Here is a 17,320-nt window from a genome sequence, read left to right as displayed (position 1 = left end):
AAGCATCAGCGTTTTTTCTCTGTCTTCAATCTTTAGTCCTTTTTATCAGTGTCCCTCTTTTGACTCACCTGTTTTAACCTCTTCCCCAAAACCCCTGATTTCCATAAAAAAATCTCGATTTCAATTTCTTGTAAATCTTTGACCAAAATCTCATTTACTCCATTGATGTTTTCTTAATTTGCGACATTTTCACCTTTCTCTTTCCTCGTTCTCCTCCATTGTTCAGCTCGATTCAACTACTACCGGATTGTCCAATATAGTGCTGCATGCTTGAAGATTCTCTTCAATTTCTTGAGGAATTTTTCAATTTTTAAGGCAATCTTGAAGGTAGCTTTTTGACAATCTTTGTTTGATTTGACTTTTGAAAGCTTTAAATTGTGCATTTTGTTTTATAAAATTAGTACTTATTGTTAGGGTTTCGATTTATGTGTTCTTACAATTGATTGTTATGTAATGCAGCTGGAAACCCTAAATGTTTATCTAAGATAAGAGTTTGAATTTATAATCTTTTGATGTGGATGTACACTATTTTAATTTTGCTTTGAAGAATGAAGTTTTCAAGTTCTTGTTTAGTCAAGTCTTTAGAAGAATGATTCGAATGATTTTAGGGTGTCATGATTTGAAACTCGCGCAATTAATAGTTATTGTTAGAGTTTAATTTTATATGTTCCTGTAAAATTGATAGCTTTGTTATACTTATACTGCTTCTTGGTAACGCTAAATGTTTAATTGCGCTGTGCATTTAAATGTCTCATGTTTTGATATGGAGTAACTTATTGTTTTGCTTTGAAGGATGAAATTTCCTTCCAGGTTCAGGTTTAGTTGAAGTTTTAGGATAGTTATGATTTGACACTTGCGCAACTCATTGAGTTATAAATATTTGTGGTTGTTTATTGATCTTTGAGAAGTATGGTTAACTTTAGCAGTGAGGGTTCGTTTTACAGTAGTAGTATTTAATATTTAGATGATTTTTGTTTGCTCCAGTTGGATGTTGTTGTCCTAGATCAGATGATAATGTAATAACTCCAGATTTTTGTACATTATCTGCTGCTTATATGTACTAAAATGTTTGTATTAATAATCCTACTATGTGCTTACTAGTACGATTTAGATTAATATGAAATTTCTTAGTATGGCTGAGGTCGATAATTTGATGATGTAATGAATACTAATTGCTGTGCAATGTTTGGTGTTTATTAGTACTAAAATGTTTTTTCTGGTGTGTGTGTATATATATATATATAACCAAAAAAGATTGAAAGTACAAGGACAGCCTCCCTCTAGCGGTCCAAAGGCACAAAACCGACTAGAAACCAAGCTAAGCAAAGAACTCTAACAATAATCGAGAAAGGGTCAACGGAAGATAAGAGCACACAACAAAGCCTAAACATAAAAAAGACCACCAATACTATCCCCTAATACAGAAGAGAGGGGAGTGCAGTATTCATTCAAAAGATAGAGACAAATTACTTGTTAGCGCCAAGATCCTTAACACCACAGATTCATTCCTCTCCTATTGCACGCATCACACTCTTAATAGTGCTAATTTTTTTATTAGTACCAAATTGTGTTTTTTAGTGTATGTCTCCAATCAAAGCAAACACTCCTAACAGTAATAATTTTTTTATTAGTATCATTTTTTTTTGGCTGATTTGATAGTGTGATGAATACTGATTACTGCAATATTTAGTCTTTGTTAGTACTGAATTGTGTTTTGTATTCTTGATAACAGTGTTGATTGAGTTGGCATAGCTGACAACCTGATGGGTCACAGTTCTGAAGAGGAGGATACTGACATCAGTGAATCAGAGATAGATGAGTATGGAGATCAAGCTTTTGAAGAGCTGAAGAAGGGAGGTCGTGAGATAAAGGTGTCAGAAGAGAAGTACACCTGTCCGTATTGCCCAGGGAAGAGGAAGCGTGATTATCATTATAAAGAATTGCTTCAGCATGCCTCCGGAATTGGGAATGCTAGCTCAAAGAAGAGAAGAGCGAGGGAGAAGGCTAATCACCTTGGATTAGCTAAATTTCTGGAAGATGAGGGCCAAAAGCAAGCTATGCCATCAAAGCATGCCAATGGGGATGATCATGTTGCTGCTTGTGATCATGATGATAAGTTCGTTTGGCCCTGGACGGGAATAGTTGTGAATATTCCGACTCAGTTCAAAGATGGACGGTTTGTTGGGGAAAGTGGTTCAAAGTTGAGGGATGAGCTGAGAGCTAGGGGGTTTAACCCCAAGAGGGTCCATCCTTTGTGGAATTTTAGAGGTCACTCTGGCAAGGCTATAGTAGAATTTAACAAAGATTGGTTGGGTTTGGACAATGCCTTGGCATTTGAGAAAGAGTATGAATTGAATCAGCATGGGAAACAACATTGGGAGGCAAAGGATACAGAAAAATCTGGTCTTTATGCTTGGGTTGCTCGTGCTGATGATTACAAGTCAACTGAGATATATGGGGAGCATTTGCGGAAAATTGGAGATCTGAAAACCGTATCTGAGCTTGAGGCAGAAGAAGCTCGAAAAAGAGATAAGCTTGTCTCAAACTTGACAAACGTTCTTGAGAATAAGAAGAAGAGTTTGCAGGAAATAGAGACAACATTCATTGAAACCTCTGTTTCCTTTAACAAGTTGGCGGAAGAGAAAGACAAGCTTCATCAAGCATATAACGAAGGTATTAAGTTCTGCATTCATGTGTATAATTGATATTCATTACTTTAACAATGATTGTATATTATAAAAGATGTTATATATTCACACATATATATGTTATACAATTTACTTTTAAGAAATTTCAATACAAGACGTTTTACACATATACTGTAAAACCGCACTTATTGGATAATCAAGGATGGCACATTCTGTTTTGTGTACCTCTCATGCGTGTGGCTAAAGAGCGCCATAACTTTCTTTCTTGTTGATGTATTCATTTTGCCATATTTTGTGACTTCGGTCGGTACTCTGCACAAAATCCTAACGAGTGTTTGCTTTGATCAGAGATTAAAAAGATACAGCTGAGTGCTAAAGAACATTTTCAGAAGATCTTTAATGACCATGCAAAGCTTAAGCAGCAACTTCAATCTCAGAGATCGGAGCTTGAGGTCCGTGTGCATGCACTAGAGGAGCGTGAAGCAAAAAATGAAACTGAAAGGAAAAAACTCCAAGAGGATATTGAAAAGGTATCCAATTTCTGGGCACTTTAGTGATCATTAGATTAGCAAGTCTCTAATGGTAGTGTTTGTATGGTTACTTCATTGCTACCCTTAGATGTTCGTATCTTTAAGTTATCATTGTTACTTGTCTTTTGGGGTAAAGTGCTAGATCCAGTATGCTAGAAATGATTGAGGTTGTAGTTTAGGCAAACTGTTCATGCTATGTCAGAAACCTTGACATAATTTCTCTGTTCATTGCTTCAGAATGCTGAGAAGAACAACTCGCTTCAGCATGCAGCTATTGTACAACAGATGGCAGATGAGAATGTGCTCAAATTGGCTGAAGAGCAGAAGGTGGGTAGCTGTTTTAAGTTTTGTATGAAAGTATTGGCTTGCAAAATTATGACAGTTGATATGATTTTGTGTTAAACTTTACAATATTGTGGTTGCTCTTTGATGACAGAAACAAAAAGAGGATTTACACAAGCGAATATTGCAGCTTCAAAATCAGCTGGAGGCCAAGCAGGCACTTGAGTTGGAAATTGAGCAACTTAAAGGGAAGTTGAAAGTTATGGAGTACGTGGGAGGTAAAGAAGAAATACAAAGAGTGGAGGCAATTCAAAAAGATTTACGAGAAAAAGAAGAAAATCTGGATGAGGTTGAATCTTTGAATCAAGCTCTCATCATAAAGGAGCGCCGGAGCAATGAAGAACTCCAGGAAGCTCGCAAGGAGTTGATAAATGTAAGAGTTACAAATCAGAATTTGCAATTATTTTGGTTTTCTGTGTTCTTTGTGTCTTCTCAATCTCCAGTACGCTAAAAATCTTTCCTATGCTTGCTGGAATTAAAGGGCATGAAAGAGATGTCAACTCGTGGAGTTATTGGTATCAAAAGAATGGGAGAACTGGATAGTGTAGTTTTTCAGGAAGCTTGCAAGAGAAAATATCCTGAAGATGTTGCTGAAGATAAAGCTGCAGAATTATGTTCATTGTGGGATGAGTATCTCAGGGATCCCGAATGGCATCCTTTTAAGGTGGTTTTAGTTAATGGAGAGCACAAGGTAAGTCACTTTTATAGCCTTCTCTTCTTAAACTATATAGTTGACCTATGCATCTTCACCTGCATGCAGTATATATGCTTTTGCTACTCTGTAATCTGTAAGACGAGTCAAAAACTTGACTTCAGCATTATTTTTAGTTTGGTGTTTATTTTCTGTATTAGTAATATAATTTTTAAGCAGTTTCTTAGATTGTTTTCTGCCATCAAAATTGGTCATTTTGCCTTTCAAATGTCGAACCTTTTCTTTGTGAGTGGATCGAATTGAAAAGATTCTTTTTTACCAGTTTATTTTGTATATATCAAGGGAGCTTGTATCAATCCAATTGAAGCAAAAATGAAAAATGGAAATGACCCATGTGAAACACTTAGGTGGGTGGATCAGCAAAGAAGCTGCTTACAACCAAACTAAAGGTTCAAGAGCTTCATTGGACCTACAGTCAAAGAAAGGCCCCTTTGTTTATAAAGTTAGCAAAGCACAACCTATAATCTGGGACCAACAAAAATTAAGAACATCGGATTCCAGTTCAATTAGCCGATCATTGTGAAGATAGACTGATCAAATTACAAAGGCAAGGATAGCCTCCTCAACAGACTGACACTCGAAACAGAACAAATTCCCTTCCTGATATTAAATGCAGCTCTCAAGAAAATATTAAGTTTTTTCCTTAGATAGAAATGAAGTGTATTACGGGCGACTAGCTAGTTTACTTACTGTTTGTACTTTACAAAATCACCAGATAGCGTGTACACTCATGAGCTGAGGAAATGGTAAAATGCTTGATTGGTTTGACTAGTGTAACATAATTTGCCAGATTTGCTCAAATGACCCAAAATTGACCCAAAATCGGCTATAATTTGTTTTTTTTATTTGCTAGGAAATAAACTAATCACGTGACACTGGTTTGCACTTACAATTGTGAAGCATATTTAACTTTGCACTTGTTTCTTATAGGAAATGATAGATGTTTCTGATGAGAAACTAAGAGACCTGAAGAAAGAATGGGGTGATGACGTGTATGATGCTGTAACAACTGCCTTGAAGGAAATTAACGAGTACAACCCAAGTGGAAGATACATAACTACTGAACTATGGCATAACGTAGAGGGCCGAAAAGCTACTTTGGAAGAAGGAGTATCATATATATTGAACAAATGGAAGGATTACAAGCGGAAAAGGGGCTGAATAAAGGTTAGTGTATGAAACTCTCGCATTAAATCAAGTTTTTTTGGTCATATCACATATGGTTACATACTCCTTCCATCTGAAAATTTTGTGCCCCCTTTGGAAATGTGGCTAGTTGATGTGTAAATTTTATTTAGCGCTAGTGCGCGGTGTATGTGAAGATCTGTGTCAAACACAAGGAAGCGGGTTTAATTATTTTTGCTTAATTTTAAATGTCATACAGTTATATAATAAATAAAATTTGAACAGAGTAATATAAACTCAATCAAATCTATAAAGTAAATAACATAAATCAAAAACTGAACGTAAATAACTTATAGAAATCCAATGTCTTTCACTAGGTTAAGCAACAAGGCACCCATTCTAACCTAGAAAAATAATTAAGAAAAATAAAATAAATAATATTTATAAAACAAAACCACCAAAATCTGCTTGAAATCGTCATTCCAATTGCTCACGTCGACTCGACATTCCTCAGAATCGAGAAAAAGCTGATTCGTTTTTAAACACGCGTGCGAAACCTTTTTTCCTGTAGCTAAAGTCGACTAGGCTTTTTTCCTCAGAGTCGACTCTTTCTGCGTGCATGAAAATCTCAACAAACTTCAAATGATCGCCATTTGTTGCTCAGATGTTGTATTTGGGCATATAATATATCGTTAGAAAGCTTTTGATGTCTAGTTTTCAAGGCCACTAGTCTTGCATCAATACAATCTTCGTATCAAAAGCTATGCTCAAAATAATGAACACATATCAACTTTCACTTCAAAACTTTTGCATTATGAACATTTTTCAACTCTTTTATTCCTCTTTGTCAAACATATTCATCCGAGCCAAATCACCTTACTAAACTTGATCATCTATTCATCTTTATTGTAAAAATAGTCATATCAGGGAATTGATAAAATATGATCTTTATGATATAGGAACAGGGACTTTCTTACTCTGCTCTTTTTAAACCAATTGTGAGTACTTGAAACCTGAAACTATGAATTCAATTTCTATTGTTGTTTTCATGGCCCAAGTTATTAATAATGATATCTCTTGGGGTTCAACCATATTTGTGATAACTAGCGTAATCTGTATCCAATTATTAGATACCACACACCAGTACCCATCCTGGACGAACAACCTGATTTTTTCACCTCAACATTCTGTCAAAATTGAATTAGCAATAGACCTGAATATGGCAGGACCACACTACTAAATTTTCTGTTTGCTTCAGCTTTCAATTTCTTAATTCAAGTTTATTACGTAAATCCATGATCTACGTTATTTCTGCTAAACATCACTGTTGTTTTAAATTTGATGGGCCATTAGGAATTATTTCGGTCATCGCTTGATATTATAAACTGACCTTCAACATATGCTGATTTGATGCAGGTCTTAAAGCTAATATGTGAGGAACTGTGGCGAAGCTCAAGCTTACACAATGGGGAAGCACTTCCGATGAATTTGCTCCTTGGTAATAGTTAATGTATTGAAAACTGCAATTTTCATCTCCCTGATTCCGCCCCCCTCCTAAACTAGGCACCCAGATTCTTTCCTGGTTGGTGTCCTGTATTTCAGACATTTTATTTATGGCTAGGTCAGGGAAAACATTATTCGGGTATGAAACTTTAGACCATAACATTACCTGTTTGAACTGTACTGAGATTCCGGTGTCAACAAAACAGGCTATTATTCTGTTAATCGATAAAATTTGCTGCATAATGCTGTCTCGATTCGGTTCAAGTTACTGATTTTACATGCAGATATCTAATGTTACTGATTTTACATGAGTCAGGGTAGTCAGTGGTGGAAGTATGTGAGGGCGTACGGGTCACGTGCCACTAGGCGTTTTTTTTAAATTTTTTAACAAGTCTTGTATGTGACCGTCTCACCGTGAGACGAGCCCGTACAAGCAGCCCATTAGTAAAAAAACATTAAAAACAATGAAATTTAAATTAACACTTGTACAGGAACCAATTTTTTTTAAACAGTTTGGTATGATCCTATGGAGGTCATCTCACGGTGAGACGACATTAATATAGAACGTGCACTATAATAGATCAATCCACTATTTATTTACATTATACACTATTTTTAGAGTATATGTAACTTTTTCTCTAGTTATATTATTTTGAATAAAGAGAAATAAATTTAATAAATAAGTTTGAATTGTTATTAATTCAGTTAATGCGTATGATTAAACACTATTTTATTACAAGAAACTCTTTCAAGAATAAGATTGCAATTTTGATAAATTTTTTGTGCTTCTACTTGTCATTTTGCAGAAATAAAAAAATCAGTTGTTAATTTTACAAACGAAACTTTGCTGAAATTTCGTCTATTAGTTGGTGTTCCTGGGACTTCGAACTCTGAATCCGCCACTAAGGGTGGTTCGCACGCAAAGTATCAAGCTACGCTAATGATTGGCTTGAATAAGTTCAACTTGAATGAAGGAATGGCTTGAGATCTCATTTAATTTTGTCAATCTTGCTTAAATTTGATTTGAAAATTTCAAAAATATACTCTTATTTAGTGTTATTATTTTATTTGGTTTTTTCATACTATTTATTGATTACTCTTTATTTGTATTTTATTCTTAATTATATGAGTTAAATCTTATTTGATTCGTCTCAAAATCTATTTTATTTACATTAACTTTTTATAATTTTAATTTAGTATATAAATTGACAAATATACAAAATCAAATAAGACAATAATAATGAATAAGAGGGATTATAAATTTGAATAGGGGGATAATCATGAAGTTTGTGTACATATTCAATTTAGTTTACTTAAAAATTTTAAAAAAAATATTTTTCATACATATTTTACTCTTCTTTTATTTTAAATCGCAATCAACTTAAAAGAAAGACAGCGTTAGACATCAACTTTCTTACTTCCAATGCAACTTTGGAGGCATGCAATACTTTGTCTAGCTCTTCCATCGAGTACTGCTTTTAAGTTTATTGTTTGTGCAAATGATCATCGTTTATGATGTCAAGGAATTTCTGATTTAAAGTGATTTCATCATCATAAGGGAAAACGGTTGTCATTGGAGTATCTTATTGAACTTTGAGGAAAAGTTGACTTTTACTTTTTTAATAATTTTTTTTGAATTAAAGGGTAGCTTGAGTAAATCGAACACAATAATTTAATGAAAAAAGAATTGATTATCGACTTTTACTTAATTAATACTACGACTTTGAATAAGATTAATATTAGTTATTTAGTTAACTCTGTTGATAAGAAATGACTATTTTTTTTTAAAGAAAAGTTATGAGTTTAATCTCTATTGACAATGTAAAAAAAATATTGGTGGATGATCTATTAAAAAAATATTAGTGGATGATCTAAAAGCAAAAATAGACCCTAACAATTGACTACAATGAATCATATTCAAATTATATATAATTTTTTTTTCTTCGTATATATATATTCTAAGCGTAATATTTAAACTGAATAAGAAAGAGTAAAATAAAGATATTAGTACTCTATATACTGAAGAAAAATGATGATTCATACCTTTTTGTCTCAAATTCAAAACTTTATTTTTTTGAATTTTAGTAGTGCTTTTTTTGAACATCACGCTTACGAAGATGGCCTTGAAGGGCTGCTTTTAAAGTCCATGAATTGAAGAATGGAAAGCAATTGTGCATTTGTGTGCCTGCGTGTGAATTTGATTAAAGAAGAGCGCCACTCTTCTTCTCATAAATGCAAATTCACACGATTTTTAGGTTAACTAACGCTAATATGCAGGAACTTCCTATGATCTAATTATTATCACAAGGAGTACTCAACAATTGAAAATATGGATGGAAAATTTTTTAAAGTGTAAATTATGATCAAAAATAAAAATATAGTAAAATATAAAAGACAAACTAAGAAAAAAATAATTGCAAACCTTTTGGGAGCAAGAAAAAGACTATTTCTATTTTTATCTTTATTTTGTTTTCTATTTTACTATTTAATGCATGTTATTATTTTTGTTAACAAATTTGTTGATGCGTTCATTAGTATTTGAATAATATAAAAATGTAGTTATCCACTAAGCTATGTAAATCGATATTCTTGAGTGAAATTAGAAGTTACAGTAGCTGTTAGAATATAAATCATTGATAAAATTGTAGAAAATATCTTAAATCTCTATTTTTAATTTTCAAATGCAACAAATTGTAACGTTCTATAAACAATTTTATGCTCCATCCTACATAATATTCACTGCTATTTTATCGAATAATTACATTTTCAAAAATATCAATATATAAATCTGTATAAATCACTAAAAAACTAGTATTTAAATCACTACCTGGAATATAAACCTACTCCAAAATTAAAAAAAAAGGAGGTGCTATTTATATATACATAGCCCGTTCCTAGCCGTTGAACATATGGACATACCAGTGATACCACATGACCCCACTCCCAAGTCCCAATATTTTAACGTTATTTTGAAATATATACAAAATACAAATAGAGGGAAACTGAGAAAGAAACATTCAGATAGACGTTGGAAGTTCTCCTTTTGCATATTCTGACAGTTACCCTGCAATCTGCATTTTCAAATCAAAATTTTAATTTTAAGGCCCACTCTTTTTTTTTTCTCAGAATATCTCAACTTTTTTTTTCCCCTTATTTCTGAGTGCAAGAATTTTCATTTTTCACCATAAAAAGCTTCCCACTAATCCACTGTTTCCATTCAAAAGCTCAAATGCTTCATCAAGATTCCAACTTTTTATTCTGGGATTCAAAATTTTGTTAACATTTTGCTCAAATTTGTACTTGGTATAGAAAAAGATTGAAACTTTGGAAGATGGGTACTTCATTTAGGAAAGAAGATGGTTTAAACTTAACTGAGTCAAATGGGTTAGTGACCGAGTCAGTGACTGAGTCTGTTACTGAGAGGAGAAGTAGTATTGAAGCTGAAGTTAGATTGGGGAAAAAATCAACTTCTTCACCTCCTCTTTTGGGTTGGCCTATTACAAAAGCTGCAATTCCTAAACCACCCAATTCCACTGTTTCTAAGTCAACTAAACATGTTTTAGTTGATAATTTGGAGCTCAAGAAGCATAATTTGAACATTTCTGGTAAGTTTTGGTAATTTTGGTTTGTGGGTCCTCTTTGATTTTGTATTTAATTGTGTTGTTATTCTTTATACCCTCTTCGTCCCTTTGAAATTATTACACAAGTTTAAAAAAGATTCTCATTTTAATTTGTATTATGTATCAAATTCAAACGGACATAGGAGTATAACATATGAATTATGATAGAGCTTTAGTTAGGTTGGTGATCAGAAGCCAACATGACAAAAAATCATGTCACGACTTTAAATCTCAACCACTACTTATTTTAGATGGACACCTCTGGTTCAAAAGACTCTCATGTCAAGGGTATGATAGAATATATCATAAATTATCGGGGCCTTAATTATGAGTTTAAGCTTTTATTTGGGTTGATCTGGATATAGTGTTTGATGGTTTATGATTTAAGATGTGGGCCATTGATGTAATTGTTTGTTTGAATGTTTCAGAGATGGAAATGATGAAAGAGAGGTTTGCAAAGCTATTGCTTGGTGAAGATATGTCTGGTAGTGGTAAAGGGGTTTCCACTGCTCTTGCTGTTTCTAATGCCATAACTAATTTATGTGGTAAGTATTATAATACTTTTTTTTGGGGTGTTTACTTTGTTTTCATAGGGAGGTTTGTTAAATTGCCTCACTTTGAAGGGAATACGGGTATGAAATGTTCGTCACCTTCTCTCTCGAGCGGGTTTTTAAGCGGGATATTGGGTTAATAATGATGTTATTTGTTAAATGGCCTAACATAACTTTATTATAATTTTTATAGCTACAATATTTGGGCAGTTGTGGAGGCTAGAGCCATTGCCCGTGGAGAAAAAATCAATGTGGCAAAGAGAGATGGAGTGGATGCTTTGTGTTGGTGATCATATTGTTGAATTAATACCAACTTGGCAGACATTTCCTGATGGAAAGAAGCTTGAGGTAGTCTACTCTTCCATTGTCATTTTTTTTCCCTAAAATGCATTGAGAATTGTGGCGCAATTTGAATAAGTTTGCAACTCATATTATTTGTACCCTATCTGAATCGTCATTAACAATAACAACGCCAAAGTCTTAATCTCAAAAGATTGGGGGTAAATATTAGTAATAGCTATGTTGTTTAGGTATTGTAATACATTTCATTACCCCAATGTCTCATTAGGTGGCTTTCCTTTTAGGATGAGGGTTGAGATTCGGATGTACGCAATCTTTATGCTTGTCAATGATAACGATGAGATTGTTTTTGTAGTCTGCAACTTCACGTAAATAAAAAGTACATATGATTTAATGATCCATTTTAATCCAAAACCAAATAATTATAATCTCCCAAATTTTGTCCATTTTTAGCTTATCAATCCTAGGCCTCAAAGATCAAGTAAAGACCATGATTTAAGATTCAAATGGGAGATTTGTACTACTATTTGGTAATTTGGAAGCTATTTGTCACAAAATCACAACATCCTTACAAATTATAAGAGTTTAAAAGTTGGGAAATGCTAGTCATTCCATAGTCCATAGTACTCCTTTTTTTTAGTAGGGAATAAGAAGAATCCATTTACAAGCAAGAGGGTAATACTGATACTATAGGTGGTGAGAATAGAACCCTTATCACTAGGGTGTAACCGTGTAACTGTACAGTTAACACTCAACTATCCGGCCAACCTAAAATTCTCATAGAACTCTTTTTTACTATCAAAATTCCTTTGTTTCCAACAAACCTCTTACCCTTAAGTTGTTGCATCTTTTCAGGTAATGACTTGCAGACCTCGGACTGATATGTTCATTAATCTTCCGGCTCTTCGCAAGCTAGACAATATGCTCATTGTAAGAATTCAGTTCTACTTTCTCAATGGTACCCCAGTAGCTAAATCATGCTTGATGTGTCTTTCTATATAATGCAATGCCTTTGTATTTATGCTGTCATCAGGATATATTAGATAGTTTCAGCAAGACCGAGTTTTGGTATGTCGATCAAGGAATCGTAGCCTCAGATTGTGATGGATCATCCTCTTTCCGAAATACTATACACAGACAAGAGGAAAAGTGGTGGCTACCAGTGCCTCGGGTTCCTGCAGGAGGCCTTCAAGAGAGCTCGAGGAAGCAACTCGATCATAAGCGTGAGTGTGCTCACCAGATACTCAAAGCAGCCATGTCGATCAATAGCATGGTTTTAGCTGAAATGGATGTTCCCGAGTCATACATTGAAACCCTTCCTAAGGTAAAAAATTGTTTCGTATAGGCTCAATGTATTCAGTCTTAAGTTATTGGTCCCTAACTCGAACAATTCTATTTTTAGCAGAATGGAAAAGCGTGCTTAGGAGACATGATTTATCGGTACATTACATCAGATCACTTCTCCCCTGAGTGCTTGCTTGATTGCCTAGACTTAACAACCGAACATGTTGCTCTTGAGATAGCGAATCGTGTGGAAGCTGCGATCTATGTATGGAGGCGTAGACTCCACCCAAAACCCGTCACTAATCCCAACCGTTCAACCACAAAATCGTCATGGGGAATGGTCAGAGATCTAATGGTTGATGGAGACAAAAGAGAAATCCTTGCTGAAAGGGCTGAAAGATTACTTCTATGCTTGAAACAACGGTTTCCTAGTCTCACTCAAACTTCATTGGACACCAGTAAAATACAGTACAACAAGGTCTAATCTCTATTCTTCATTTGCATCATGTTAATAAACACTACAACAATATTAATTTTTCGCGATATAGGATTTAGTGTCATTAAAAAATATCACTGATTTATATTTTTAGTGTAATAATTGTTGATTTTTATTTTAAGTTTCAATATAAAGCGATTTAGTGACATCTCATTTGGCCTTTAATAACATATGTAATTGTTACTATAGTCTATAAACTAGATCTTATGTCTCGAATAATTATAGTAAGATTTTTTATTATACTATTAAGGGTCTAATAAATGTCACTAAATCCACTATATATATCATAATTAAAATTATGTTGCGAAAAACATTTTTATCTTTGACTGATTCCTGAACTTATGTTCCCATGCTTCAGGATGTGGGGAAATCGATCCTAGAAAGTTACTCAAGAGTTTTAGAAAGTTTATCCTTCAACATTGTGGCGCGCATAGATGATCTATTATATGTCGATGACTTAACCAAACACACCGATAAACTATCCAATGTACCTATTGTGAATGTCCTATCTCACAAGAAGGTCTCAATACCGCGTTCAGTGCCATCCTCGTGCACACCTTATGGATCGACTATTAATACTCCGAGCTTATCACCTGCACCGATGGTTAGCCCAGCAAGGGGATTAGACAGAACTCCTATTGTGAACCGAGAGATTTGTAAACCATCCAAACGCGGTCTTGGTGTTAAGAGGGTACTCACCAACTACTTAGGTGGTGAGTTGAAGTCAAAGAGTAGTCCAAACCAAATAGAAGCTGCACCTCCTGCTTCTATAAAGTCTATAATCGGCTCATCTCATGATGATACAGAGAATGTTGATCCTCAAAAAGTCTCGATTACCCATCATAAACCTAGTCGATTTCGATGAGCATTGATAGTTATATATTTAAATGATATGAATCCAGAATGGTTCATCACTAATTGACATAGTGATGGTAATTTAGAAGGAATTTTATTTTTTTTTATTTAATTTTTTTGTGTGGATTAAAAAGGTTATATATACCATGTTGTTATATTAGCTTTGGAATTTTTTAGTCAATATATTTGTATCTATTTGGAGTTGTTAATATTGAGAATATAATGATTGTGTTATTCAAATTAGGTCTATTCCTTTTGTCTTTTTAATTTGCTATATTATTTTTAAAAATCTCTTATATAATGTCATGTCTGATTGAGTATATAATTTATTTCGGAATTTTAACTATCTATTTAAACTTTTGGTTATGTTGATATTGAAACCAAAGCTATGTATATATATTCTATCAATCTAAACCCAATTTCACCACCCAATGATTAGTGAAATTGCTCAGCTTTGTACTAGGTTGTAATGGTGACAATCACATATTTTCTATTACTTTGTTTATGGGGCAAGAAGGGAGAAGGGGATGGTAAGGGTGGGGGGATAAGGTAGATGAATAAAAAAAAAAAAAAAAAGGGAAAACTTCTAGAAAGTGATCATGAAAACCACTAACACAGCATTAATATTTGTTTTACTTAAAGTCATCCTGTTAGTATGAGCCAAATCACCATATGAAATGATTTTTGGAGTCTAAGTGCTGCACTATGTCTTTCTATCCCAAATTAGGGTGTGAATATCTCCATGTTCAAACTCCAATAAGTTTTATCCATTGTTTTATTATATATACTTGTACAAGATTTTTCAACTTTACACTTTATATATAGAGCTTTACTTCATATTTAATGTTTTTTACATGACGAGTTGGTAAGTTATTATTGGACCAATAATGCCCATAGATCAGTTCAAGTGGATGTTCATATGGGCCGTATGAATAGAAGATACTTTATGAGAATTGATTTTTGGTTCATGACGATCATGAGATGTAACTAGGTTTTACTGAGTTGGTTATCACAGATCACAGTCTTACTATTCATCCTTCTCCTTTATATCCAAACTCAGGACTAACAATGAGCGATGAACACTCACAAGACACGAAATTTTAAGTCATCATTAAATCAAAGGAAATATCTTCAAAAACTCGACACACTTTAAGAGTCGCACAATAAATTTTATATGTCAAGATTGCATGCATGCCTCACTACAAGACTAGGATTGTTAATTAACACCCTTAGCTTTATACTCTTCTAATGCTCCCTCCACTTCATAATGTTGAACATTATTAAATGTTATTAAATATATCAAAGTGAATTAAACTTATTGTAAATGCCAACAAATAATCAAGCAAAAAAAGAAGTGCACTCACTTTATAAGTCAAGGCAATATCATCCCAAAACCATATGACAATGGAAGGAAGAGCTTCACTAACTTATAAAGTGTGCACACCATCTTTAATTCATCGATGTAGGATAAATCATCCTAACAAAATATGGGTTCTTCTCCAACTACAACTCCTCCTCCCCCTATATAAATCCCAAGTCACTTGCATGATCATACAACAAACATACATAAATTGTAGTAAAAACTAAAGAAACCAATCTACAATGAAGCAAGTAATTGTGTTAGCTTTCCTTGTTGTTTGCATTGGAGGGTTATATAAAGTGAATGGTTCTGGTGAGTGTGGGAGAGTATCCCCTGATAAAGAGGCATTCAAACTCATGCCCTGTGCTATGGCTGCACAGGATGAGAATGCCCCAGTTTCAGACAGATGTTGTGCTGTAATCAAGCAGTTGGGTCAGAACCCAAGCTGCCTTTGTGCTGTTATGATGTCTAACACTGCTAGAAGTGCTGGGGCCAAGCCTCAGGTTTCTATCACCATCCCTAAAAGATGCAACCTTGCTGATCGTCCTGTTGGTTACAAGTGTGGTGGTGAGTTTTATGCTTACCTTTCCTTTTATTTTTTTTATTTTAATTTTTTTTTTGATTTTGGAATAAGAGTAATAACCTAAATGCCCGTTTAGTAATCGGTACTAAATGGTGGGAATGATAATGAAAAGCTAGTGTAATTTTGGTAGTTTTAGCACTTGACAAGTTTAATGGTTATGATTAGACTCCTTCAACAATCTTATTTTATTCGAAAAATTCATACCAATGCATTACCATTTGAACATGTGGTATTAAATAGTAATGAAAAAATTGTGAAATTTTCTTTATGATCAAACATCTATTACCATGAGAATGATATGATACATATCATGAAAATTTATACTACAAACCATTTTCGTTCCTATCATTTAGAACTGATTATTAAACGGGCCGCAAGGATAAAGTGGGAAAGAAAATCAATGTTTCTGTAGGCTGTGAGAGTCGAATTGCTATCTTGATAAGATAAAAGATAACTTAATGATAGAAATATGTGGATGTGATGAAAAACGTCAAATCCATTAATCTAATATCCATCAATCATTAGATAAAACTTTTGTTTTAGTTGACTTCTTGATATGATATATATAAGTTGCCATGACAAAAGGTCATGGATTTTGATCTAATTCACTCCTCAATTCAAGTGGAATGATTAGCATTGAGTTTAATAAAGTTTGTGCTGCATCTATATTTCTAATCTAAATGTCTCTTGTTTGAGGTGCGAGGGGTAAGTGAATTGTGATAAATTGTATAGTATATATTTTGAACCTTCAACTATTAGTTTTAATCTTTTAGTTGAGTTATTTTTTTTGACAACGATGAAAAAAAAAATGAGTTTGTAATGTGGGATCACAATAAAAAATAAAAAAGTATAGTAAAATTAAAGGAAAAATCTATATATATATATATATATATATATATATATATATATATATATATATATATATATATATATATATATATATATATATTCTCGCTATCTAACCAAGTTATTCATACTGATATGTCACTTTGATGTTTTCCGTTGTTTGTTCTGTTTTGCAGCTTACACCTTACCTTGATGAGTTGAAGTAGTAGATCGCATCTTGTTTTATGTATTGAACTCTTAGAGAATAAGTGGAAATGGAGTTATAAGCTTGGTTTTGTGCTTATTAATTAGCTTTTGTGTTATGATAATGTAAAACTATAAATCTTGGATTATTATTAATAAAATGCTTTGTTACCGTTGGGTGTGTTTGATAAGCAATTCATATTCAATTTGGAAATGAATGCAAATTGTCAAATGTGTTTGATAAAATACTTTATTCAACTTATTGGTTGACTTTTTGACTTATTTATTGTTCAATGAGCAAAAAAAATTGTTTTGCATATAACTTTTTTTAGTAATAGAAAAAGACATACAACACTATCAACTGGTTAAATAAGTTAATTTA

At 33.3% G+C, this 17,320-nt stretch overlaps 3 protein-coding genes across 4 annotated transcripts; all 3 read left to right on the top strand.

Moving 5' to 3' along the window:
* Positions 1-32: 32 nt before the first annotated feature.
* On the top strand, positions 33-7,103 carry LOC130803593 (protein INVOLVED IN DE NOVO 2). Its single transcript, XM_057667772.1, has 8 exons — positions 33-327; positions 1,733-2,673; positions 2,997-3,178; positions 3,416-3,505; positions 3,615-3,893; positions 4,002-4,211; positions 5,163-5,399; positions 6,774-7,103. The coding sequence occupies exons 2-7, from the start codon at positions 1,764-1,766 to the stop codon at positions 5,391-5,393; spliced, it is 1,902 nt and encodes a 633-aa protein (XP_057523755.1). The 5' UTR covers positions 33-327; positions 1,733-1,763; the 3' UTR covers positions 5,394-5,399; positions 6,774-7,103.
* A 2,680-nt stretch (positions 7,104-9,783) lies between these two features.
* LOC130803594 (rop guanine nucleotide exchange factor 5-like) lies at positions 9,784-14,206 on the top strand. Of its 2 annotated transcripts, none has more exons than XM_057667774.1 (7): positions 9,784-10,465; positions 10,909-11,025; positions 11,225-11,379; positions 12,187-12,261; positions 12,365-12,655; positions 12,737-13,093; positions 13,470-14,206. In XM_057667774.1, the coding sequence occupies exons 1-7, from the start codon at positions 10,192-10,194 to the stop codon at positions 13,974-13,976; spliced, it is 1,776 nt and encodes a 591-aa protein (XP_057523757.1). In that variant the 5' UTR covers positions 9,784-10,191; the 3' UTR covers positions 13,977-14,206. The 2 variants fall into 2 exon arrangements, with proteins under 2 accessions (XP_057523757.1, XP_057523756.1); XM_057667773.1 differs by having other exon boundaries at positions 12,734-13,093.
* Positions 14,207-15,515: 1,309 nt separating this feature from the next.
* Positions 15,516-17,149, top strand: LOC130803592 (uncharacterized). The gene is made up of 2 exons (XM_057667771.1): positions 15,516-15,893; positions 16,932-17,149. Exons 1-2 carry the CDS (start codon positions 15,569-15,571, stop codon positions 16,946-16,948), a joined length of 342 nt encoding a protein of 113 aa, XP_057523754.1. The 5' UTR covers positions 15,516-15,568; the 3' UTR covers positions 16,949-17,149.
* The last annotated feature ends 171 nt before the right edge of the window (positions 17,150-17,320 follow it).

The sequence above is a fragment of the Amaranthus tricolor genome, chromosome 17, assembly GCF_026212465.1.
Source record: "Amaranthus tricolor cultivar Red isolate AtriRed21 chromosome 17, ASM2621246v1, whole genome shotgun sequence".
NCBI classification, from domain to species: domain Eukaryota; kingdom Viridiplantae; phylum Streptophyta; class Magnoliopsida; order Caryophyllales; family Amaranthaceae; genus Amaranthus; species Amaranthus tricolor.
The sequence above is the reverse complement of the archived record's forward strand: the minus strand, read 5'-3'. Positions and strand labels throughout refer to the sequence as shown.

Excerpts from the sequence above, each read along its gene's own strand:
- LOC130803592 (XM_057667771.1), top strand. The coding sequence starts at position 15,569 with ATGAAGCAAGTAATTGTGTTAGCTTTCCTTGTTGTTTGCATTGGAGGG.
- LOC130803593 (XM_057667772.1), top strand. The coding sequence starts at position 1,764 with ATGGGTCACAGTTCTGAAGAGGAGGATACTGACATCAGTGAATCAGAG. Across the intron at positions 2,674-2,996 it reads TCATCAAGCATATAACGAAG|AGATTAAAAAGATACAGCTG; the intron begins GTATTAAGTTCT and ends TGCTTTGATCAG. Across the intron at positions 3,894-4,001 it reads CTCGCAAGGAGTTGATAAAT|GGCATGAAAGAGATGTCAAC; the intron begins GTAAGAGTTACA and ends CTGGAATTAAAG.
- LOC130803594 (XM_057667773.1), top strand. The coding sequence starts at position 10,192 with ATGGGTACTTCATTTAGGAAAGAAGATGGTTTAAACTTAACTGAGTCA. Across the intron at positions 11,380-12,186 it reads CTGATGGAAAGAAGCTTGAG|GTAATGACTTGCAGACCTCG; the intron begins GTAGTCTACTCT and ends GCATCTTTTCAG. Across the intron at positions 12,262-12,364 it reads AGCTAGACAATATGCTCATT|GATATATTAGATAGTTTCAG; the intron begins GTAAGAATTCAG and ends TGCTGTCATCAG.